The sequence below is a fragment of the Sorex araneus genome, chromosome 2, assembly GCF_027595985.1.
Source record: "Sorex araneus isolate mSorAra2 chromosome 2, mSorAra2.pri, whole genome shotgun sequence".
In the NCBI taxonomy this organism is placed as follows: domain Eukaryota; kingdom Metazoa; phylum Chordata; class Mammalia; order Eulipotyphla; family Soricidae; genus Sorex; species Sorex araneus.
This window is the reverse complement of record NC_073303.1, coordinates 364796090-364818357: the sequence shown is the minus strand read 5'-3', so window position 1 is coordinate 364818357 and position 22268 is coordinate 364796090. Positions and strand designations below refer to the sequence as shown.

The 22268-nt window shown below is 41.2% G+C and overlaps 1 protein-coding gene across 1 annotated transcript in view; it reads right to left on the bottom strand.

The window, feature by feature from the left end:
• WDR7 (WD repeat domain 7) overlaps window positions 1–22268 on the bottom strand; it is a 344916-nt gene that overhangs the window by 187046 nt on the left and 135602 nt on the right. Inside the window, exon 20 of the mRNA XM_055125361.1 lies at window positions 15649–15762. Coding sequence (XP_054981336.1) covers window positions 15649–15762 — 114 coding nt within the window. The remainder of the gene's footprint in view (window positions 1–15648; window positions 15763–22268) is intronic.

The window sequence follows — 22268 nt, the reverse complement described above, 5'->3', positions numbered from 1 at the left end:
ACTTTCAGGGTTCAGCAGTGATTATCCTTCGGACCTTCAGGGTTCACGTTCAACGTCATTTGCTAGGTTACTGACAGAGAACACAAACTCTCTGTTCGTGGATATGAGGAAATCATTCATCTCAGCCATGTGCAAATACGTCTGGCTTTGAGAATGCTCTGTTTTGTCAAGACAATGATTTACAGAGTATTTATATGAAATGTATAATGGTTTGGTTAGGCTTAGGTCTGATTATGTTTTTAAAGTTACAACAGACAAAGTAAAATAGGGAGGTATAACATTCTTCTTATCAGTGTAAGAAACTTGATTTGGGATTTTTGAAAAAAAAAAAAAAAGGAATTCAGGTCTTTGTAGCATTAACATTGTTATTTTTATATCTAAATATATTGGGCTGCATCCAGTCCATGAAGTGAGTAAAGGTTCTTACACATTTTTTAAAATTTATTCTTAAATTTAAAAATTTTAGTTATTACGTTCTGAGAAAAGAGTCAAGCCATTCTTCAGGAAGTGAAAAACAAGCTCCAGTTCCTCACCTCATCTCCCTTTCCATTCCACACAGCTGCATGTGTTGGCCTTTGACATAATCCTGTGTTACTACTTTCTAATTTTTCAGTTTCAGTTTGGCTGATCTTTAGGTTTCTAAGTCCCCACTCTCGCCAGTGAAAATTGGGTCTTCAAATTTACACAGCTGACCTTCATGACTCACGCAGACAGAAACCGCACGTAGACATTCTCTGCCTCGCCACTCCTATTACAGTTCTTATTAAATTAAGATCAGAACCAGTGTTTGTACGTTCGTGATGATATGCTCATGATTCACCGCTCCACCAGGCAGCTTATCACTCATGGTAAGTTGCTCAATAAGATCCCCCCACCCCTGCCTCCCTGAAGCTAATAATTGTCTATTCCTGTTCTTTACTTGATTTCCTGTTTAAATAACTGCAACTGCCTCTCAAATCTTACTCTGCTGTGTAAATCTGGAGTACAGGGCAGGAAGCGAGAGAGCAGGTATCAGGTCCAGCCTGCCTAATGGCACAGACCTGCCAAATCCCATGGCCGCAGTTCAATGCGTTTGAAGAACCCGAGCACAATCAATCCCCGCAGCGACTGCAACGCTTCCCAGGAGGAAGGGCTGCTGGCTCAGAAACACAAATGCACGCCTCCCAGAGCCCCTGTCCATCTCACTCTCAGGAGGCCCCAGTCCCGGCGGGTCTGTCCCTCAGAGGGGACAGCTCAGGGAACAGTGGGAGAGGACCCGGTGCGTTGCACAGGAAGCCAGACTTGATAAGCAAGCGAGGGGACCCGGGTCACAGAATCCCGGGCTCCACTTCCTTCCTCCACTCCATCTTCGTGCAACTCTGCCTCCTCTAGCTCCCTAGCAAAGAGCATGGGGCGGGAGAGGCATCTTTTTGAGAACTTGCATTAGTAAAAACGTCTTTATCCTGCTTCCCCTGGCTCAGTGACAGCTTAGGTATACCTGGTCCTGCATTTGAACAGACCCTTTAAAAAAACTAAGCAAACAAGTAAGCATTTCTTTTGTCTTTGCAGAGAGGAGAACTAGATCACATGTTTCTACTTTTACTTTCTAGACTGTTCATGACAAGATAGTGAAGATTTGTTTCTATCCTTTATTTTTATTGCCTTTTTGTTGTTGTTGTTGTTGTTGTTGTTGTTGTTGCTCATTTCATTTACACCTGGTGGTGCTCAGGGCTCAGTACTGGTCTGTGCTTAGGGATCAGTACTGGCAGGGCTCAGGGGACCATGGGGTGCTGAGAACTGGACATGCCTCAGACGCGTACAAGGCAAGGACCTACCCACTGTACTACTGCTCCCGCCCCACTTTTATTGCTTTTTTAAATGTACTTTCTAAGTATATTAGATTCACTGATTCTCAAGTGGCTAGATCAGGCTTCAGAATTCAGTAACACTGTCTCTCTCCCAACTTTCACTGGTCACCACACTGGCCAAACAGGAGTAAATATGCAAACAACTTTCTCAGAGCCATTGTCAGTATAAATAAGCATAATCTTTTGTCACCACACTGGCCGGAACACAGGTATAAATATGCAAATAAACTCTCTCTTAGCCACTGTCAGAATAAATAAATACAATCTTTTATCACCATACTAGCTAAACATTGGTGTAAATATGCAAATCAACGCTCTCCTAGCCACTGCCAGAATAAATAAATATAATCTCAAGTAATTATTTCCACTCCATCAAATAATTCACTCCTCTGTCAGGTAATAAAGGAAAGGAAACGAACAAAACTGTTCTAGAACTTATAAAAATTTACCAGTATTCCATGAGCCAGTTTTTAGAAATGTTTGGAAATCTACATGGAAGTTTGTTCATTTATTTATTTATTTATTTATTTATTTATTTATTTTTGTTATAGGGCCACACCCAGTGATGCTCAGGGCTCCTGCTGTCTTTGTGTTCTCATGGTGGATCACTATTGACAGGCTTGGGGGACAACATGTGGTGCCAGGGACTGAACCTGGGCTGGCCACGTGCAAGGCAAGCACCCTGCCAGCTATACCATCGAGATGGTTCTGCACGGAAGTTTCAATGTTACCCGTTTCTCTCTGTAAAATTTAAGTTTCTCAAGCAGATTTGTGTCTGGCAATGACCCAAATTTGTCAAAAGAACTGATCTATGAATGATTTGTAACTTCGCTACAAACGACTTTATTTACTGAAGCAAGTCACTTGCAGTGGTGGTAGAAATAAGGAAGGGTAGAGGGGATAGAGCACGTGTTTCTTGGGCCAGTTCCTCTAAGCAGGTGACGCGTGTCGTCTCTCTGCTCCTCACAGCACCTGTGCTAGCCTCAGATGGAAAGAAAACTGCTGTTTGGCCGTGAACTTGCACTTGGCCACACAGTGAGCAAGCAGGAAGCTGAGGCTGGGATAACCCCCTAGATGCTAGAGCGAGTGTTATCATTGCGTCTATCTTTAAATATTCTTATTTGGACAGACCAGCTCTTCATCTAGAGGGTTTAAATTGGTTTCATTTTGTTTGTCCGTGTCTATGAAATAAATACACAGGTCACTCTGATATACACAAAAAATTCGTTTAGGTCCAGGGAGATATGGAACATTTGCTTTTGCATGTGTGAGGCCCTGGGTTTGATTCCTGGCAACACACACACACACACACACACACACACACACACACACACACACACACACATTTTATACCCCAGTAGCATCAATTTATTAAGCTCTCATGATAATGGCTCTTCAAGTAAAATTTCCCAACTCTGTACTCAGCATCTAATAAGTGCTCAATATCTAATTGATGTCCCAGAGTATCTGCTGAATTAAAAGGAAAAAACACAGAAGCAGAATTTAGTCCAATACGAAGGAGGCCAATACAATCCTTTGATGCTTGAAGTTCATTCTCTATAGGCTTCGTAGCGGACCCTACTTAAACCTGCACACAGGACGTGCGTTCCAATGAACAGCACTGTCGGGAGAAGACGGGCCCAGTCCTCCCTCAGTGCCCGCCTCCTGGAGGGCTTGAAAACTCTACACTAACACCCGGAGCTCAGAGGCATTCCTGTTCTTTCTCCTTTCCCACAAATGCACGTACTGGCAAAGCTTTACAAATCACCAGTACCCCGAGCACGTTCATGTCACACAGCCGTGTGTGCATTAAGGTGTGAACACCCATATCACTGTATCACTGTCATCCCGTTGTTCATCGAGTTCCTCGAGTGGGCGCCAGTAACGTCTCCATTCATCCCAGCCCTGAGATTTTAGCAGCCTCTCCTTACTCGTCTTTCCCAATGATTGGAGGCTCTTTCAGGGTCAGGGGAATGAGACCGGTTATTGTTACTGGTTTTGGCATATCGAATATGCCACGGGGAGCTTGCCAGGTTTTGCCGTGTGGGTGGGATACTCTCGGTAGCTTGCTGCGCTCTCCGAGAGGTATATATGCCTCTACGATGATGTGTCCAGGAATATATTCACTCATGCGTGAGGCTCAGCCCAAGCCTGTGGAGGGCGGCCTGGAGCATGGTGGCAGTTGGGTAGCAGAGGTCGGCTGCCAGGGCTGGGTACCTTGGGGCGTGGGAGGGTCTCTCACCCGTCCCCCTCTGGGGCACCCTGAGTGAAGACTGCCTGGCACGAGGTCTGGTGGCATAGTTTTATGCTCCCGTCCAGGAGAAGCAGCCGTGAGTTCTGGAGGGGGGCCAATGAGGAGATTATTTGGCACCGGAAGTAGGTGGCTTATGGGTGTGACCCCTGGGTCACCGGAGACTGGGGGAAGCAGGCAGAAGATCTCTGCTCCCGGGTCCCATTGAGCCCAGAGTCCAAGATCACAAAGTTCCACATTACCTGGTTTCCGTGGGACTTGGCTCACACGTGAGGCTCGGAGTGTGCATGGAGCTGTGAACACCCCTAAAATGCAGCTGGCACCCTCCCAACTCGACGCCCACATCAGGGAACCTTCCCCGGAGGTAGGTCTGTGGCAGAGCTGCAGTATGCTAACGCAGCCAGGCCCCGGGTTTCATTCCCACAGCCGAACTCGGGAACCAAGAGAAGGAAGTCCAGAAATTCTCCCCGGAATGGGCTGGCAGGAAAGCAGAAGGCGAAGATGAAGGATTAAATTTTAATCAGCTGATTAAATGTTGGGCTGGAGTGATAGCACAGTGGGTAGAGTGTTTGCCTTGTACGCAGCCCTCTCGGGTTCAATTCCTCCACCCCTCTCAGAGAGCCCGGCAAGCTGCCGAGAGTATCCCACCTGCACAGCAGAGCCTGGCAAGCTCCCCGTGGCGTATTTGATATGCCAAAAACAGTAACAAGTCTCACAATGGAGATGTTACTGGTGCCCGCTCGAGCAAACTGATGAGCAACAGGATGACAGTGACAGTGACAGTGAAGTGGTAGTATTGAAAAAATATATACACAAAATGGGCAAAGAGAGATGAAGCTGCATTAGCTTTCCTGAAACCTTTTAGATTAGGTTTCCTTCATTTAACACGCCTGACTTTATTTAGGATGCACAGTTATTTAAAAAAAAAATAACAGGCAGCAATCTCACTTTATTTTCATCCTACTTGAGAGGAAAGATTCCTCTTTCTAGTATATTATTAGAAAAGGAAACATATTCAAATTCATGATTATCTTTCTCTGGAAGAGTTGTTCATATGCTAAATTTCATTTGTGATTTTTAAACGTTTCAAATGAAGAGTAAAAGCCATTACATTTGACAATTAATTTTAATCCAGAAAATTTAAGGATGCTGATCAGTTATTTTTTTATCTTTCTGTATATTAAAGTGGTTATATAAAGTACCTAGAAGAACTCTTCAAAATGTCCTCCATTCTAAATCCTGCTTTTCCCCTTTCACATTGTGCAGGAAAAGTAATAACTCACAGGTATGACATAAAGGCTGTGAATTATGAGACAATGTTGTCATTACTTTTGTGAATCATACCTTTTGGTCATACGGGTTTGAAATCAATTGTAAGGGTAATTCATGTAATATCCAGATATAGAATCGTTTGCCACCCTCCAATGCAATTCATTCTTTCTTGGGAAGTATTACTACACAGATCAAAGGGGGAAAAAAACCTTACAAAGTTGATCCTAAAGGTTATTCTAAACCTGCATGGGAGGCCCTTATTTTTTTTTTTTAACATCCCTAGCCAAATATGTGTGCTTTATCCCGCTTACAGTTATGAGAAAGAATATAAACTATGGGGTCTGGAGAGATAGCACAGTAGGTAAGGTACTTGCCTTGCACAAAGCAAAGCCAGGTTCAATCCCTGGCATTCCAGATGGTTCTCCGAGCACTTCCAGGAGTGATACCTGAGTGCAGAGCCAGGAATCACTGTATCACTGTCATCCCGTTGTTCATTGATTTATTCAAGCAGGCACCAATAACATCTCTATGATACTCAGTCCTGAGATTTTAGCATCCTCTCCTTACTCGTCTTTCCCAACAATTGGAGGCTCTTTCAGGGTCAGGGGAATGAGACCTATCATTACTTTTTTTGGCATATCGAATACGCCACGGGTAGCTTGCCAGGCTCTGCGTGCAGGTGGGATACTCTTGGTAGCTTGCCGGGATCTCTGAGAGGTATGTATATATCTCTTACTGTATTTGGGATATGAATACGCCATGGGGAGCTTGCAAGGTTCTCCTGTGCGGGCAGGAATAATCACTGAATATTGCCGGATATGCCCTCCAAAACTAAAAAATAATATAAACGATGAAATGAGAACATCAAACTTTCAGCCTTTGTGATGTGCATGATTTTCTATGAACAAAAAGTAATTCTAATTTTATGTAGAAAATTCCAAAGACCGGGGTTCTAGAGCACTTGCCTTGCTAGACCTGACTCTTGCCATAATATAGACAAATTTATATATCACAAAAAAATTATCTGACATAAGAATATATCCATTATACATATCGCAGCTAGAGACATAATAGAGCGGGGAAGGTGTTTGTTTGCAAGGAGGTTTGACACCCAGTACCACATATGGTCTTTCAAGCCCTTCTTGAAATGATCCCTGAGTGCAGATCCAGGAATAGGTCCTAATTACTACCACAATTGGTAGAGAAAAAAAAAAAAGATATATTTGTTTCCTCTTTTTCTTTCATACAAGGGCCCTGCCCAGTGGACCCAGGGTCCTCTAACTGGGGAAGGAGGAAACCCAGTAGTGTTTAGGGGACCATGGACGGACAGGGAGGATGAAAGCTACTTGAGCCAATACAGTCATCACTTTTTTCATCTAATGAAATAAACAACTTGAATGATCCGTTCAACTCACTTTCCTTTCAATGCATAAGGTGAATGGCCTGGATTCAAATCTGGACATGGCCATTTCCTATCTGTGGACTTTATATGGAAATCAGTGACCTTTATCAGCTGTCACTTAACCCTTCTGTGTCTCTAATTTCTCTGATAAACTGGAAGCAAATTTGTGACATTGATACTTGTGACACTGATCTGCTGTGAGGATCACAACGCAGTAGTCTAACTAGTCAGCTGTTGTGGTAGCTACTGCTTCAATCTGACATTTAAGGAGTTGGGGGGAAGAATGTCAACTGCTATCTGACCGACTCCCTACAGGCCTATTCTATGCAAACACTATTCATACCCAGAAAAAAGTATTCATAGTGCTGCTGTTGGAAAATAACCTTATGAACAATTTGATGGCAATTCGAAAAGCCAATTCTTATGCAATGGTGGGGTTGGGGCGAGCAAGACCAGAAGGGGTTCAGGAAGGTGGCGGCACTCGGGCTGGGTGTGAGGGGATGCCACGTGAGTGAGAGAGCTGCGAGTGTGCCAGCCAGATGGTAAAGCACATGCAGGTACAAGTCATGAAAAGCTCCTGTGGGCAATGAAGCTCAGTCTCTCCAGAACAGCTGATCAAGGGCCCTAGACAGGAAGCGGAGGTGTAGGGCTAGGGGGTGAGAATCAGTGGGATTAAGCAGCACTTAATGAGGGTGAAGGGGGATGAAGGGAAACTCTCAGAGTGATGGAAGATGTGGCCTGGAGTGGGCAGGGGAATCAAACCAGGAGACACTGGCAGGAGAATACAATGAAAATCCAGTGAGGGAGAATGAAAGGCTGAACCTAGGTATTCTCAGTATGAAATGGAGAAGAGTGGGGGGGGAATCACTGGGAGACATTTAAAAGGTGCATTTCCGAGGGTTCTGTGCCAACTACTTGTGCACATGGTTGGAAAATGAGAAGTGGGATCATCCCATAGTTTCTAGTTAGGGATGCTGAATGGTTAAGGTGCCTTCAAATGTGAGATAATAAAAAGGAGACTAAGAAACCATTGTGATGCTTTTAAATAAGGTATAAATACCAAATGAGGTGGTTTGAGGAAAAAATATGAGATTATTTTAGACCTGGTACTTAGGTACCTCATGGGATTTTGGGTACCGGAAGGAAGCTATACTAATCAGATGGGGGCTAGGGGAAGTCAAACTGGAAATACAGATTTGAGAGACATAAAATGTAAATGGTACTCAGAAGCAGAGAAAAGAAAAAGGGAATTACACCAAGGGAAAATATGGGACCAGAAAATGAGTAATAACTATATTTTGCTGCATTTTAATATTCATGCCAGAAATTCTCAAAAACCATATATAGAATTATACTCTCCTTAACATCCTATGAACAAAAACAATCACACACACACACACAAGAAATTCTTTAGTATGCCAATTCTTCTCCAGATTAAAAAGGGAGAACAGAAAAGTAAATTTGGAATGACATTTCATACAGAAAACTATAAAACCAACTTGTATTTTAAATATTTGTATTCATGAAACAACTGCCTGGTAAGTAGAACATAGCTTTAGTAATTTACTACTATCAAAAATCATATTATAGTTAACTTTTATTTTCTAGTAGTTAACATTCTACAGTCAAAAGCAGTGCTGCTGATGATTTTTAAAGTCTAGTAGAGGGTCTGGAGAAACTGCACAGAGGGTAAGGTGCTGGCCTTGCAGTCAGCAGACCCAGGCTAGATCTCCAGCAGCTCAGAGCACGGCCAGGAGTGATCCCTGAGCACAGAGGCAGGAGTAGGCCCTGAGAAGCACTGGCTATTTCCCTCAAACAAAACAAGAACAAATTTGGGCACAGCTGGGTCTGCTTTATTTACTGTTAACTGTAAATTAAACACACGAAAGGGAAAGAGGCAACATAGATCTCTTACTCTACATGCGTCACTGACTCAAAGAAGCTGAAAAAGTGCTTTGATTTCAAAATGCGTAATGCTTCAAATGTTGTTCTCTGGAACTTATCTGTACTTTAATAGGGTGAATTTCCTATCTTTCAGTCACAACAAATGTATAAACATTTTATGAAGAGGGCCTTTAGTGAATGGTTAAATGCACAAATCAATATTTATTTAGTCTCAGACTAGACATTCTTTTCAGCTCTATCTTAATATCCTGGAGATGTTGACTTTAGTGTAGGAATACATGTTAAGATGTTGGCTGTATATTAATGACTTCAAAAAGCTAGACAGAACTTTAAACAATTCATTTTAGATCATGCACTGTTTAATCATGTTCACTTCATTTTGTTTTTCTTTTTTGTTTGTTTTTGTTTTTTGGGCCACACCCACCGATGCTCAGGGGTCACTCCTGGCTCTCCACTCAGAAATTATGCCTGGTGGTGCTGGGGGGCCATATGGGGACCATATGAGATGCCAGGGATAGAACCTGGGTCAGCTGCATGCAAGGCAAACACCCAACCCGCTATACTATGGCTCTGAGCCCTCCTGTTCACTTCTTACATTTATAGTCTAACATCATAATCATCCTTTAAAAACTGGCAATTTTTTTTAGTATTCCTTACTAGAAAAATATAAACATGATTTGATGATTTTTCTCTGAAGAATATCTTGCCCTTAAATTAGAATAAGGACAAATGAAGACGTTTCTGAGACCACTCGAGAAATTCGACGATCAGCAGGATGATGATGATGATGATGATGATTATAATGATGATTGCAGAATTGTTTTTAAAAATCTGGTGTGCTGGGGACTAAACTCAGGGCCACACCTGTGCAAGGCATGCACTCCCCACCAAACCTCATCTCCGGCCCTTGACATCTGCAGTTGAAATAAAGACATCGAGCAATTCTTAGGCTTATATCTGATATCACACAAAATGAAGGTGGGCTGTGCAGTCATCTATAAAAAGGAAGGAAGGAAGGAAGAAAGGAACAGACAAAGAGGAAGAAAGGAAGTGAGGGAGAAAGAGAGAAGGAAGGAAGGAAGGAAGGAAGGAAGGAAGGAAGGAAGGAAGAAGGGAGGAAGGAAGGAAGGAAGGAAGGAAGGAAGGAAGGAAGGAAGGAAGGAAGGAAGGAAGGAAGGAAGGAAGGAAGAAGGGAGGAAGGAAGGAAGGAAGGAAGGAAGGAAGAAAGGAACAGACAAAGAGGAAGAAAGGAAGTGAGGGAGAAAGAGAGAAGGAAGGAAGGAAGGAAGGAAGGAAGGAAGGAAGGAAGGAAGGAAGGAAGGAAGGAAGAAGGGAGGAAGGAAGGAAGGAAGGAAGGAAGGAAGGAAGGAAGAAGGGAGGAAGGAAGGAAGGAAGGAAGGAAGGAAGGAAGGAAGGAAGGAAGGAAGGAAGGAAGGAAGGAAGGAAGGAAGAAGGGAGGAAGGAAGGAAGGAAGGAAGGAAGGAAGGAAGGAAGGAAGGAAGGAAGGAAGGAAGGAAGGAAGGAAGGAAGGAAAGGAAGGGAAAACCTGCCAAATTTCCAAGGAGTTTGGGGTGGGGGAGAGCGATGCTATAAAGCACGTGAGCTCTGGCGTGGGGCAGAACTCGGGGTCAGCCCGGATTTCATGCTGCCCTCTGTGCCCTATGGAGTGGCCTGAGTCAGCCTCTCCATCTCCATGCCCGGGTAAGGGCTAGCAGCACTTCAAACAATGTTGAACGTTCAAGTGCTTGGTACATAATAAGCCATCAATTGAAATTCCTTTTATTTCTCTGACCCCTTTGTTTTTCTGTCTTTCTCAAAGCACTCCCCAACTTAACAACAACAACGTAAAATTTAACTTTAATTTGTGAAAAAAGGAAAATGCCACAGATTCAGTTCACATGCACCCAGCCCATACAGCATTGTTTACTTATGCGGCAAACACTTAAATCTGTGGGCTGCAAGGCTGATCTAGTACCAAGCTGTCTCTTTTTGACAATGTCAGTGACTTCTGACCCTTTGTCACTGTTATATGGTCAGTTTGTCCTTGCTACACTGAGCAAGAGGCTGAGCACTGCCATTTGATTGCCCCTCAGAAGAATAGAGTGACTTCCTTAAAGACCCCCATGCAGGTTGGGATGAATCTCCACGAGATTCTTTTTCCACTACGGGGGAGGGGAGGAAGTGGAAAAGATGAAACATTTAGGGGATACAAAGCTTCATCCTCCCCCAGAATCCCATCCCTTATCACAATAAAACTACATGAAGCTCATTAGCACAGTGACCCTAAAAGATGAAATGAATGAAAGTTGATGGTTTATCGAAAATTTTTTTCTGTGTGGATCAGTTTTCAGTGAGATTTATTCCATTTGTGTAACTATAGGCTAGTAATATAAAGGATTCATTATTTTGAAATACTGGCTATGATTTACGTAAACATTTAAATTGCAATACTGAAATTAAACATACACACATATGTATACACACACAAAGGCAAACACATAGGTATACAGTAATAGTCATGTGATTAAAATTATAATCTAAAAGCACTGCATTTCTTTTCATATTAAAGAAAATACTGCATCTGCTGTTAAAAGGGACTTGCAAAAGAGCTGAAGGGATTTTTTTAAAAATCTGAAATAATTCTACTGAAAAAGAAAGTACATTTCACATGTATATTGTACAGTATCTTTTAAAAGGTGGAAGAACTTTCAATATTTTTCTACAGAAAGACATTAATCTGTAAAAACTGCTAATATGGCTTTAAAACGTAATTTTAAACACGAAGTTAAAGAATGTGATGAACCTTCAGCTAGGATGCTAAGTAAAGCAACTGTGTGTGGACCAAGGCACACTGGCATTACTTTGTAGGGCCGATCAATAGATATTAGCTTTAAAAGAGAGATAGAGAAAGGAGCTGCGGCATATTTCTGAAATGACAGGGTGAAGGTTTAAATTGTCTCAATCAAGACGCAATTTTTTCTTCCCAGTTTTTCCAGCTGTTCTCTTCCAGGTAAGGCTCTTCATTTCAAATAAATTTAATTAGTTCCAATTGATCATAGCCAACACTTACAAAGCTTTATCCACGCTTCTTTACTTTCGTAAGGCAAACATTAACAAAGACAGCGAGGCTAAGGTTTTTGTGCCATAAAACAACAGTTATACCTCATTCATTCCCACCCGAAAGAACAATTTCAAACATGATCGCTCGGCCTATAGCAAAAGCACTAAATTATGCTTCATATTTTTGATGTTATCTTGGTGAGACTGCTTAACTGCACTGAAGAACTGAGTACCATAAGATTATAAAAATAAAATTTATTCACCTAGGCTTATTAGTATTAGCCTACCCAGAGTTTCCAAACATTCATTCAAAATAACAGGAAGCATATCTGTCGTAAGACGATTTCTGTTTCTTTTATAAGGATATGTTACTGAGGAGATTCATTATAAACAACTGGGAAAAACACATTTTTCTCGGTGACTGACCACACTGGCCAGTTTCTCCTTCTGTTGTACTTAGAGCCTGTACCGAAATCAGATTATTGTGCTTGAAACGGGCTTCTCTCAATGCATCTACCATATTTTTCATAATTCAATTTATATAGGATTCTAGTCAATAAGAAGAAATATTATTTTCTTCTAAACCCTCACAAAAATCTATACCACATCTTAATCAAGTCACACAATCTGAAGGTAACGCAAACGATTCAGGCACAGCAGGCAGGCTGCTCCTGCAACATGTTAAGGAAGCCTTTCTTATTTAAATCCTCTGGATATTGAACATTCATGCCTTGAGTACCCGTGGCAGCAAATGAACGACCCAACTGATCAAAACCTTTCATAACGTGTATTTAACTAAACTGCTTACAGATGAAAATAAAGTTTCTGGAGCCTCAGCTCAGCTCCAAAACAATGTGCATTTTAGAGCTTGTGGCTTTTTGAAAAACGAAACAGTAAAATAAAAATAGGCACGTGATAGACTGCGGTCCCATGTTTTCAGTTGTGCATAATAAAAAAATCTGAATGTACTGACTTGATGCTTACTTGGATACTCAAAAATTCAGCTTTTCCTCCGAAAGCAAATTGCACTGTTCTCGTATTAAAGGGATTTCTCTACTGTAAGTTAAATCGTCCTTTTTTCTTTTCTTTTTTTTTTTTCCTCTATTTTATTGAAGAACCATTGCACTACATCACTAGACAGTTTTCAGGGGTAAAGCACTAAAAATCAACACTTCTAATCCCTTGACCGGCCCCAATTTCTGCCCCATTCTCATTTCCTGCTACCATGCCTTCCCCCTTCCCTTCTGGTAATCACTAATTGTAAACCACTATTTTATAGACTTGAAGGCCTTTAAATTTTATAGGATATTGAAACATACTAAGGCCTATCTAAAACAGCAATAAAAAGGCAATGAAAACTAAATTTTTAAAAACTGCAAATGCAAAGATGCTCTTAAATAAGCACTAAAGCAAATTCATAATCATAAAGACCAAATATCTTTCGGAAAGGCTGGAATTTATATTTATATTTCAGCTGAATTTAAATCTCTATTTGAATGTTTCTATTAAAGTTGTAATTCTATTTTTATATATGTATTTCTATTAAATTTATATTTCTATTTCAGTTGAATGATTGTTTTAATCAAATGAATACACTGAAAAGAATTTAAAAGCAACAAGTAAGTGTAACTGGAACATCTTGTTTTCATAGAATACTGAGTGTTCTCCCACTTATACCACGACTTATGTGTAGCAGTGACATCATACAAAAGAGGTCGCTTGGGGCTGGAGTGGCAATACAGCAGGTAGAGCACTTGCCTTGCACACAGCCCACCCAGGTTCTGTCTCTGGCATCTCATATGGTCCCCTGAGCACTGCCAGGAGTATACCTTGAGCACTGCTAGGTGTGGCCCCTGAACAAAAAACAAACAGACAAAAAAAAATAGTGGCCACAGTTTTTCAATGTCAATATTCAAGGCGGATCTTTAGGTCACTTCAACTTCTCAGTGAAGGCTTTACAAGGCATTCAGGTGGTAACAGATAAGAATCTGCCAACACAAGGCTTTAAGAGGAAAAAACAAAAATAAAAAAACCCTGACATTTTCAGTTTGATCCCTCTTGTCAGTTTGTCTTGAATTTTTTTCTATTTTCTTGGCCTCTTTTCAAATTATTGATTAGTGTTAACTACTTTATTTATTCCCAGTAGATTATATGGTCTGACTTAACTTTTTAACTATCCACACCAAGCACAAAAATTTATTCTTCTTTGTTTTTCAGGTTGGTATTATAACATTTATTAAAACAATGCTATGGATGGGTACACTGGTACATGGTATTGGAATTATGTGCATGAAAAACAATTATTAATAGTGCTGTAAGCCACAGAATCTCAATAAAAACAAAATAAGCAACTGTGTATCCCACAGAGATTCAATAAAAATAAATCAAATAATAACCACCTGGAGAGAAGTTGCCACCATGCAAAAGCTGGTGGGCCAGGTCTCCGGATCACGGAACCTTCTCTGGATGGGGCAAGCTGAGTCCCTGTGCTACTGGAGAGCCTAGTGGTCCACCCTCACCCCCTTCTCACATTTGAACAGCTCAGGCCCAGAGCTGATCTCGGAGAGCAGCTGCAGCCCTGCTGAACTGTAGGCTGTTCAAATGACCTGTGACACTGAGCCATCCCGGAGCCAGAGCTGCTGGAGCCAGCAGCCACATATGTGGCCAAGGAACATGCCCCATTTCACAGTATGACAGCAAAGTAGGAACAAAGAAAATGAGGAAGGATAGCAGTGTGGATGCCCACTAAGTTCAATTAGTGAAAACAACAGAACAGAAGGCTCAACTAGCACCTAACACCTCAGCAACACCATTATGAAATATATGTTGGAACAAGTAATATAAAATAAATTATTTTGTGCCTGCTAAAGGGGCAGGCTGGGAGGTGGCTGGGTAACTTGAGACACTGGTGGAGGGATGGTGTTGGAATATTAAATATTAAATGACTGTATTATGAACAACTTTGTAAATCAGTGTGTAAAGTTTCAAATGTGAAAAAATACAGAAATAAATTGTCACTGAAAAAATAAAATAATAACAATGCTATGGGTTAAGAGAAACAGCAAACAACAAAAAAATTTTAAATGCAAATTAAAAAATTTAAAATGTCAACAAGAGTAAGTATACCACATTGTTCTTATTCTCTATGCATTAAAAGTAAACTGAATTTCTTCAGAGATCTAGTAAATGAAACTACTTTAAACCTAAAGAAAAGTTAAACATAAATTTCACTTTATGCTTCGTTATGTGATAAATAAGAAAGATAAGAGTGTTCAATTACTGAACAAAACAAATAACTTGAAAACCCAGCATTCAGGGAGGAGAAACAGTACAGCAGGTAAGGCACTTGCATTGCAGGAGTTGACCTTGTTTTGATCCCAGCACCCTCTTAGGGTCCTCCCAGCCCTGCCAGGAGTGATTGCTGAGCCCAAAGTCAGCCCTGATCAATGCAAGGGATGGCCCCCAAACCAAAATATAAAATATGACAAAACGCAGCATTTCTTTCTATCATATAGGTACAAAGAGAATGTTCCCTTGCACAACGTCTATTTCAAGTTGAGAATTCTTCACTTTACCTTATAATTGCAAAACCTTTTACAACATTTCTTTAAGAGTGTTTTTGTACATGTTCCAAGGCCTTAGCAATGACCCCGGGCTCTAATTCAGAAGGTCTCCAGAAACCAAATGCACAGTTAGCAGGTTCATTGTTCCATCAACAATGCGCAATCCTGAACCCAACAAACACATCCACACCTTCCCACCTCAAGGTCAAGGAGGACACAGAAGAGTCTCAAAACACCAAGTACTCCATCAACATGAGTTTCCACGCTTTCCGCAAACAGACTCAACTGCACTCTCCATGACTGACAAGCCCATCTGTCCTGGGACAGCTCCCAGACGGCGCTGCTTACCGGCGGTGATGTCATCATCCACCAGGTCATGCTCCTCCTCCTGCACTTTGGCTTCCTGGCCTGCGGCATCCGGCGCAGTGCTCATGGTCTGCAAGGCTTCTGCTGTGACTCCAGCTGCAACAAACAGGAGGCCGGGGTTTAGATGACAAGCAAACAGGAAAACAAAGGTGAACCGAAACTCTCAATGCTTTTTAACTTGCTAGCTGCCAGTACAGTATACTCTTTAAAATACAACCCATAGTCTGGAGATAGTACAGAGGGAAGGCGCCTGCCGTGCACCTGGCAGACATGAGTTCAAGCCCAGGCTTTCCATATGGCCCCCAAGGCTCCTCCAGGAGTGATTCCTGAGTGCAGAGGCAGGAGGAACCCCTGAGCATCATCAGCTATGGCCCCAAAACAATTCCCTCTCCCCTAAATGAAAATCTATGGGGCTGGAGAGACAGTATAGCAGGTGGGACACTTGCCTCACACCAGATGACTGGGTTTGATCCCCAGCATTCCATACAGTCCCTGGAGCCCCGTCAGGGGTGAACCCTGAGCACAGAGCCAGGAGTAAGCCCTGAGACTATTAGGTGTGGCCCCAACTCTATAACAGTAATAATAATAATAATAATAATAACAACAACAACAACAAAATAGAGCTAACATTTACATAGCAATAAACTTACAAATTGGATAAAAATTGATCTCACTTAATCAGTGTTGGGTAATGCTCAACACTAACAACTCCCGCTACCAAATTAGCAGCAGCTCTTTCCAAGGTTCCTCGGGCTATCGCAGAAGGTAGGATAGAATATGACATATAGAGTCCAGACCCCACCAAGCCCTCTATGCAGTTCTTATGCTGTGCCAGGCAGCTGTTCCTGAGGACGTTCAATAAGAAGCAAGCTTGGACATCTCAAAGGAACCAAGGCTGAAAGAAGTAGATGTAGTTATACTAAAAATGGCTCTTTGATTCACACACCCTAAAACACTCTAAAAATTATAAAACATCTCAACAGAAAAAAATAAAATGACAGATCAATCTTTCTCATGTATATGACTCAAAAACCTATTTACAAAATAAAAACATAACTAATCATATGAGGGTTTTATTTTTGGGGGGGTTGTTCTTATATTTTGGTTTTTGAGCCACATCCAACAATGCTCAGGGATTCCTCTTGAAGGAAGGAATGACTTCTGGTGGGTTTTGGGTACCTTACAATCCAGGTTAGGCACATGCAAGGCAAACGCTCTACCTGCTGTACTGCTCCTGGCCCATATGAGATTTATACCAGGAAAGCAATTCTGGTCCCATATACAAAAATCTATCACAAGAACCTAAAGTATTTATGAATCTAAAGAAAACCATAATTATATGATTATAGCAGCCATCTGACCAAATTCAGTATCAGTGCATTATTCAAAAAAAAAAATAGAAGGCCAATGCCTGAAGCTTAAAAAGCATCTCTTTTCACAAGACCGGCTGCTGGGTAAGAAAGAGAGCATGGTGCTACAGCACTGCCTTGCACGCGGCTGGTCCCAGCTCGATCCCTGGCACTACATCCCAGCCCCAGCACCACCAGACCGAACCCCGAGCACCTCCAGGCACCATCCAAGCCCTCCCTACCATAAGCAAACAGGAAACAATTAATTAATACAGTTCTCTTATAACTAATTAATACATTTCTCCTGCAAATAAAGCACATACATCCAAATTAATCAGTCTTCCAGAGCATAAAGCTGGGAATTTTAGCCAGTGCAACAGAACAAGAAAACACACATTTTGAAACAATTGTCTAGAAATACCAAGGAAATCTACGCAAAATAATGGTGAGTGAGTTCAGCACAACAAAATACATTTAAAAATAAACTATAGGGCAGGAGACAGTACAGGGAGTAAGGGCACTTGCCTTGCACGGAGCCTATCCACTTCCATCCCCAGCATCCTATAAGGTCCCCTGAGCACTGCAGGAGTAATTCCTGAGAGCAGAGCCAGAGGTAACCCCTGAGCATCACTGGGTTTGGCCCAAAAATTTTTTTAAAAAAATCAAAATTATCAGGCCGGAGCGATAGCACAGTGGGTAGGGTGTTTGCCTTGCAAGCGGCCGACCTGGATTCGATCCCTGGCATCCCATATGGTCTCCCCAGCACTGCCAGGAGTAATTCCTGAGTGCATGAGCCAGGAGTAACCCCTGTTCATTGCCGGGTGTGACCCAAAAAGAAAAAAAAATCAAAATTATCTATTTATATATGCTGGCATATGAACACCTAAGTTTTTTAAAATACTAAAATATTTGTAAATCTAATTTTAAAAGCATATACAGGTAATATGTGCCAAAATCTACAAAACACTGATTTTGAAAAAAATTAAGATCTAAGTAAATTAAATGGAGAGCTATAATGTACCCATGAATTGAATACCTTAACAGAGTAAAGATGTCACTCCTCTATTAAGTTGAACTGTGAGCTTACTATAATTTCTGTAAAAACTAGAGTATGCTCTTTATAGATAAGGATAAAATTGTACTCAAGTTATATGGAAGAACCAAGGAATGACAGACTAGCTAAAAGAATTTGAGAAAGAAAAATAGTAAGGTGGGTAAAGAAGTGTCATCTATCCTATTACAGAAGTAATTATGTAATCAAAACTATATGGTTTTATGTGAGCGGAACAAGTATAACTCAGAAAAAGCAGCATGTAAAAATATGTTTAATTTTTTTCAAGAGGTATTAAAACCAACTCAGTGGAGAAGAGTCAGTCTCTTCAAAAAATGGTTTGAACAAATATCTATACAGTCATGGGGAAAACACGTAAACGTTGACCCCAAGTTCACATATTGTATATAAATGAACTAGAGAATAAAAAATACATTTTTAGAAAATGAATAGCCAGGGACTGGAGACAATACAGTAGGTAAGGCTCTGGCCTTGCATGTGGCCGACCTGGGTTAAATGCCTGAACTGACCAGGAATGATCTCAGAGCACAGAGCCAAAAGTAAATATGAAGCAGCACCACATATCGCCCAAAAACAAACAAAATTTTTTAATTAATTTTTTGTAAAGATTGGCAAAATAGTCTAATCTCAATCAAAATGGGCATTGAGCTGAAAAATCCCAATCTTTGTTGGGAGAGATAAAGGCAAAAGAAACAAAGAATGGAGAGACCAATTACTACAGAAATATCATTTAATCCACAAACAATAATAACGTCAAAGGAAGGGGCTGGAGAGATAGCACAGCGGGTAGGGCGTTTGCCTTGCACGTGGCCAACCCGAGTTCGATTCTCGGCATCCCATATGGTCCCCCGAGCACTGCCAGGAGTAATTCCTGAGTGCATGAGCCAGGAGTAATCCCTGTGCATCACCGGGTGTGACCCTAAAAAGCAAAATAATAGTAACAATAAAAATAAAATAACGTCTAAGGAAAAAGAACATTTTTTTAAAATCCCTAGCCACAAGTTAACTATTTGTACTATCTTTAGCATTTAATAACTTTCTATCAAGGTCTTATGAGAATAGGCAGATTTACAGAAGACATGGGATGAAAGGCAAAACTGCAGGTCAGAAATCAAACTGGTGGCCCCGAATCTCGGGGTGTGGTCAGAGGACTGACTGTGAATTAGAATGAACAAATATATATTTTTTAATGAAAATAATCTCTATCTAAAAGTGAGAATAGGGATATGACCATTGTCCCACTGCTTTTTATTTTTATTTTTTTTGCTTTTTGGGTCACACTTGGTGATGTACAGGAGTTACTCTTGGCTCTGCACTTAGTAATTACTGCTGGTGGTGCTCAGGGGACCATATGGGATGCTGGGATTCGAACCCAGGTCGGCTGTGTGCAAGGCAAACGCCCTACCCACTGTGCTATCGCTCCAGCCCCTGTCCCACTGCTTTTAAACTCACAGAATGCACACCAAGGGCAAATATATTATAGATAAGTATAACTTCTTTGTATAAAAGTTATATTTTTAAGTATACGAGAGAAAGTACTACATCACAGTCATTAAAGAGAACTTGAAAGACTATGCCAAAATGAAGCCCAAAGACTACACAAGTGATCTTTCTTTCTGATATAACAACCAAACTTTTAGAAGACTAAATATCTACTTTCTACTATCCATGAGATGGTGAAATATTTCTGAGAAAATGCCCTTATATTTATTAATACTTTCTTCTTTTGATCAACCTGATGGTGCTCAGGAGTTAACTCTGGCACTGCACTCAGAAACTACTCCTGGCAGTGCCGGCGGGACCATATGGGATGCTGAGAATCAAACCTGGGTAAGACATGTGCAAGTCAAATGCCCTATCCACTGTACTATCTCTTAGATTCCTCTTAATACTGTCTTATAAACAATGCAAAGTGTATCACTGTCACTGTCACTGTCATCCCTTTGCTCATCGACTTGCTCGAGTGGGCACCAGGAACGTCTCCATTGTGAGACTTGTTCTAACTGTTTTTGGCATATCGAATACACCACGGGTAGCTTGCCACGGGGGCAAGATACTCTCGGTAGCTTGCCGGGCTCTCCGAGAGGGGTGGAGGAATTGAACCTGGTTCGCCCGAGTGCAAGGCAAATTCCCTACCTGCTGTGCTATCTCTCCACTTAATGCAAGATGTATACTTAATGCAAGGTGTATACTTATATGTAAACCTCTGTTTCTTGTATATCTCAAAATCAGGATCTTAAATGTTGTCAATTGCATGCTATGCTACTATTTTCTACTCTTGATGAAGTGAACTTATTTGTCAAATTACACAATAAAACTCTAAGATGACATTTATTTTGGAGGTATTCTGGCAATCATGGACATTTCATAAAGCTTTAAAAGATAAAATTTGAATAAAACAATGCCTCCAATCCAGTGACACAAATTACTTTATTTAAACCTATGAGAAATTATACCAGAAAATAATAGTATATGCAGGTTTAAAGATGTAGCTGTCTTGGGCCGGAGCGATAGTACAGTGGGGAGGGCATTTGCCTTGTATGCCGCCAACCCAGGTTCAATCCCCAGCATCCATATGGTCCCACAAGAACCACCAGGAGTAATCCCTGAGGGCATTGCCAAGTGTGACCCAAAAAGCAAAAGATGAGAGAGAGAGAGAGAGAGAGAGAGAGAGAGAGAGAGAGAGATGTATTTATATAACACTTGCATTGCACGTGTGAGATCCTGGATCGGATCCTGGCACCTCCAAATAAAAGAAAAAAGTAAGTGTGCGTTGGGGAAAAAAATAAACAATAAAAAGGCACAATAAGGAAAATATAAGGAGATAAAACACCAATGAAAAACATAATGGAAAATTATAACATACCTAACCTGAATCCAGATTTCACAACATTACAACAAAATAGGGTGCATGTACATTATGGCAGACAATAGGTGACTACGTCAGTTATAGTAAATCAGGAGGAAAAGAGAGAGGAAAAGAAAAGCACAGGATTGAGTGAATTTGGGTAAAGTGGTAATGGGTTATGGCTTTGGAGGTTGGTGGGAGCTGGCAAGAGACATGAGGAAGGGGATGGAGCGACAGCACAGCGGGTTGGGCATTTGCCTTTCCCAGCATCCCATAGAGTCCCCTGAGCACCGCCAGGAGTGATTCCTGAGTGCAGAGCCAGGAGTAACCCTTGTGCAATGCCGGCTGTGACCCAAAAAAGATACATGAGGTCATGAAGAATGTTAGAAGACCCTCATTCCTTAAGATGTAGACACATCATCTGCATCATTAGACTTAGCTAAACCAAATATGTGTGATTTTTAAATCACTTAGAAAAACATTTAAATGCAAATGCTATACAGAAATGCAGTATTCACAATCAATGGGATGAAGACCTCTTTGCCTCTCCCCACCCATAAAATCAGGTACCTCATTCCACAATTTATCTTCCAAAGGCTTTTAAATCAAGTTTACAAACATCTTTTCCCCTACAGGTTAATACTACCCAAGGAATCATAAATACCATGAACTTCTGACTTCTCGTGTCATATGATTAATAATCAAAGATTAAATACTAAATTTTAATAGAGTAACATTTAAAATACTGTGAAACCAATATTGAAATACAAAACCATTTGAGTTCATTATAATTTTATTATCTCACTGGTGATTGGGTGGAAGTGATAAACAATACTGTTAGAAGTCAGAGAGAACCATATATATCAGAATATTTATAAACATTCACAAAAAATTATCTTTCTCATTCCCACCAAGTATAGATTTACACGGGTATCGAAAAATTCCTGTTGGAGAGCAGGAATTTTTATTTCGTCAGTCTCTCCCAACTGTGGTTTTTCAGCAGTCCAATTAACGCACGCCAGACGCAGTAACTTGGGATAAACCTTTACTTTGAAATGGAGTAAGAATTCTCCGTAAGCAAGGACCATGTGCATGGAGAGCAGCGCTGAGACAGAGGCCTGGATTTATTGGAAGCAGGGTCTCTGCAGCTCCTGACCACGCTGGCCCCGTTCCCCGCAATCCTTATGACAGACAGACGGGCTGCCTCGCATTAATTCACTTCACACCACTTCTATCGATCCACGGCCGGTTCCCTAGTCTCTCTGCACACATTGCCTGTCTGGCTGCCTCCATCCACATCAGCACATACACACAAAGGCCAGAGCAAGATAAC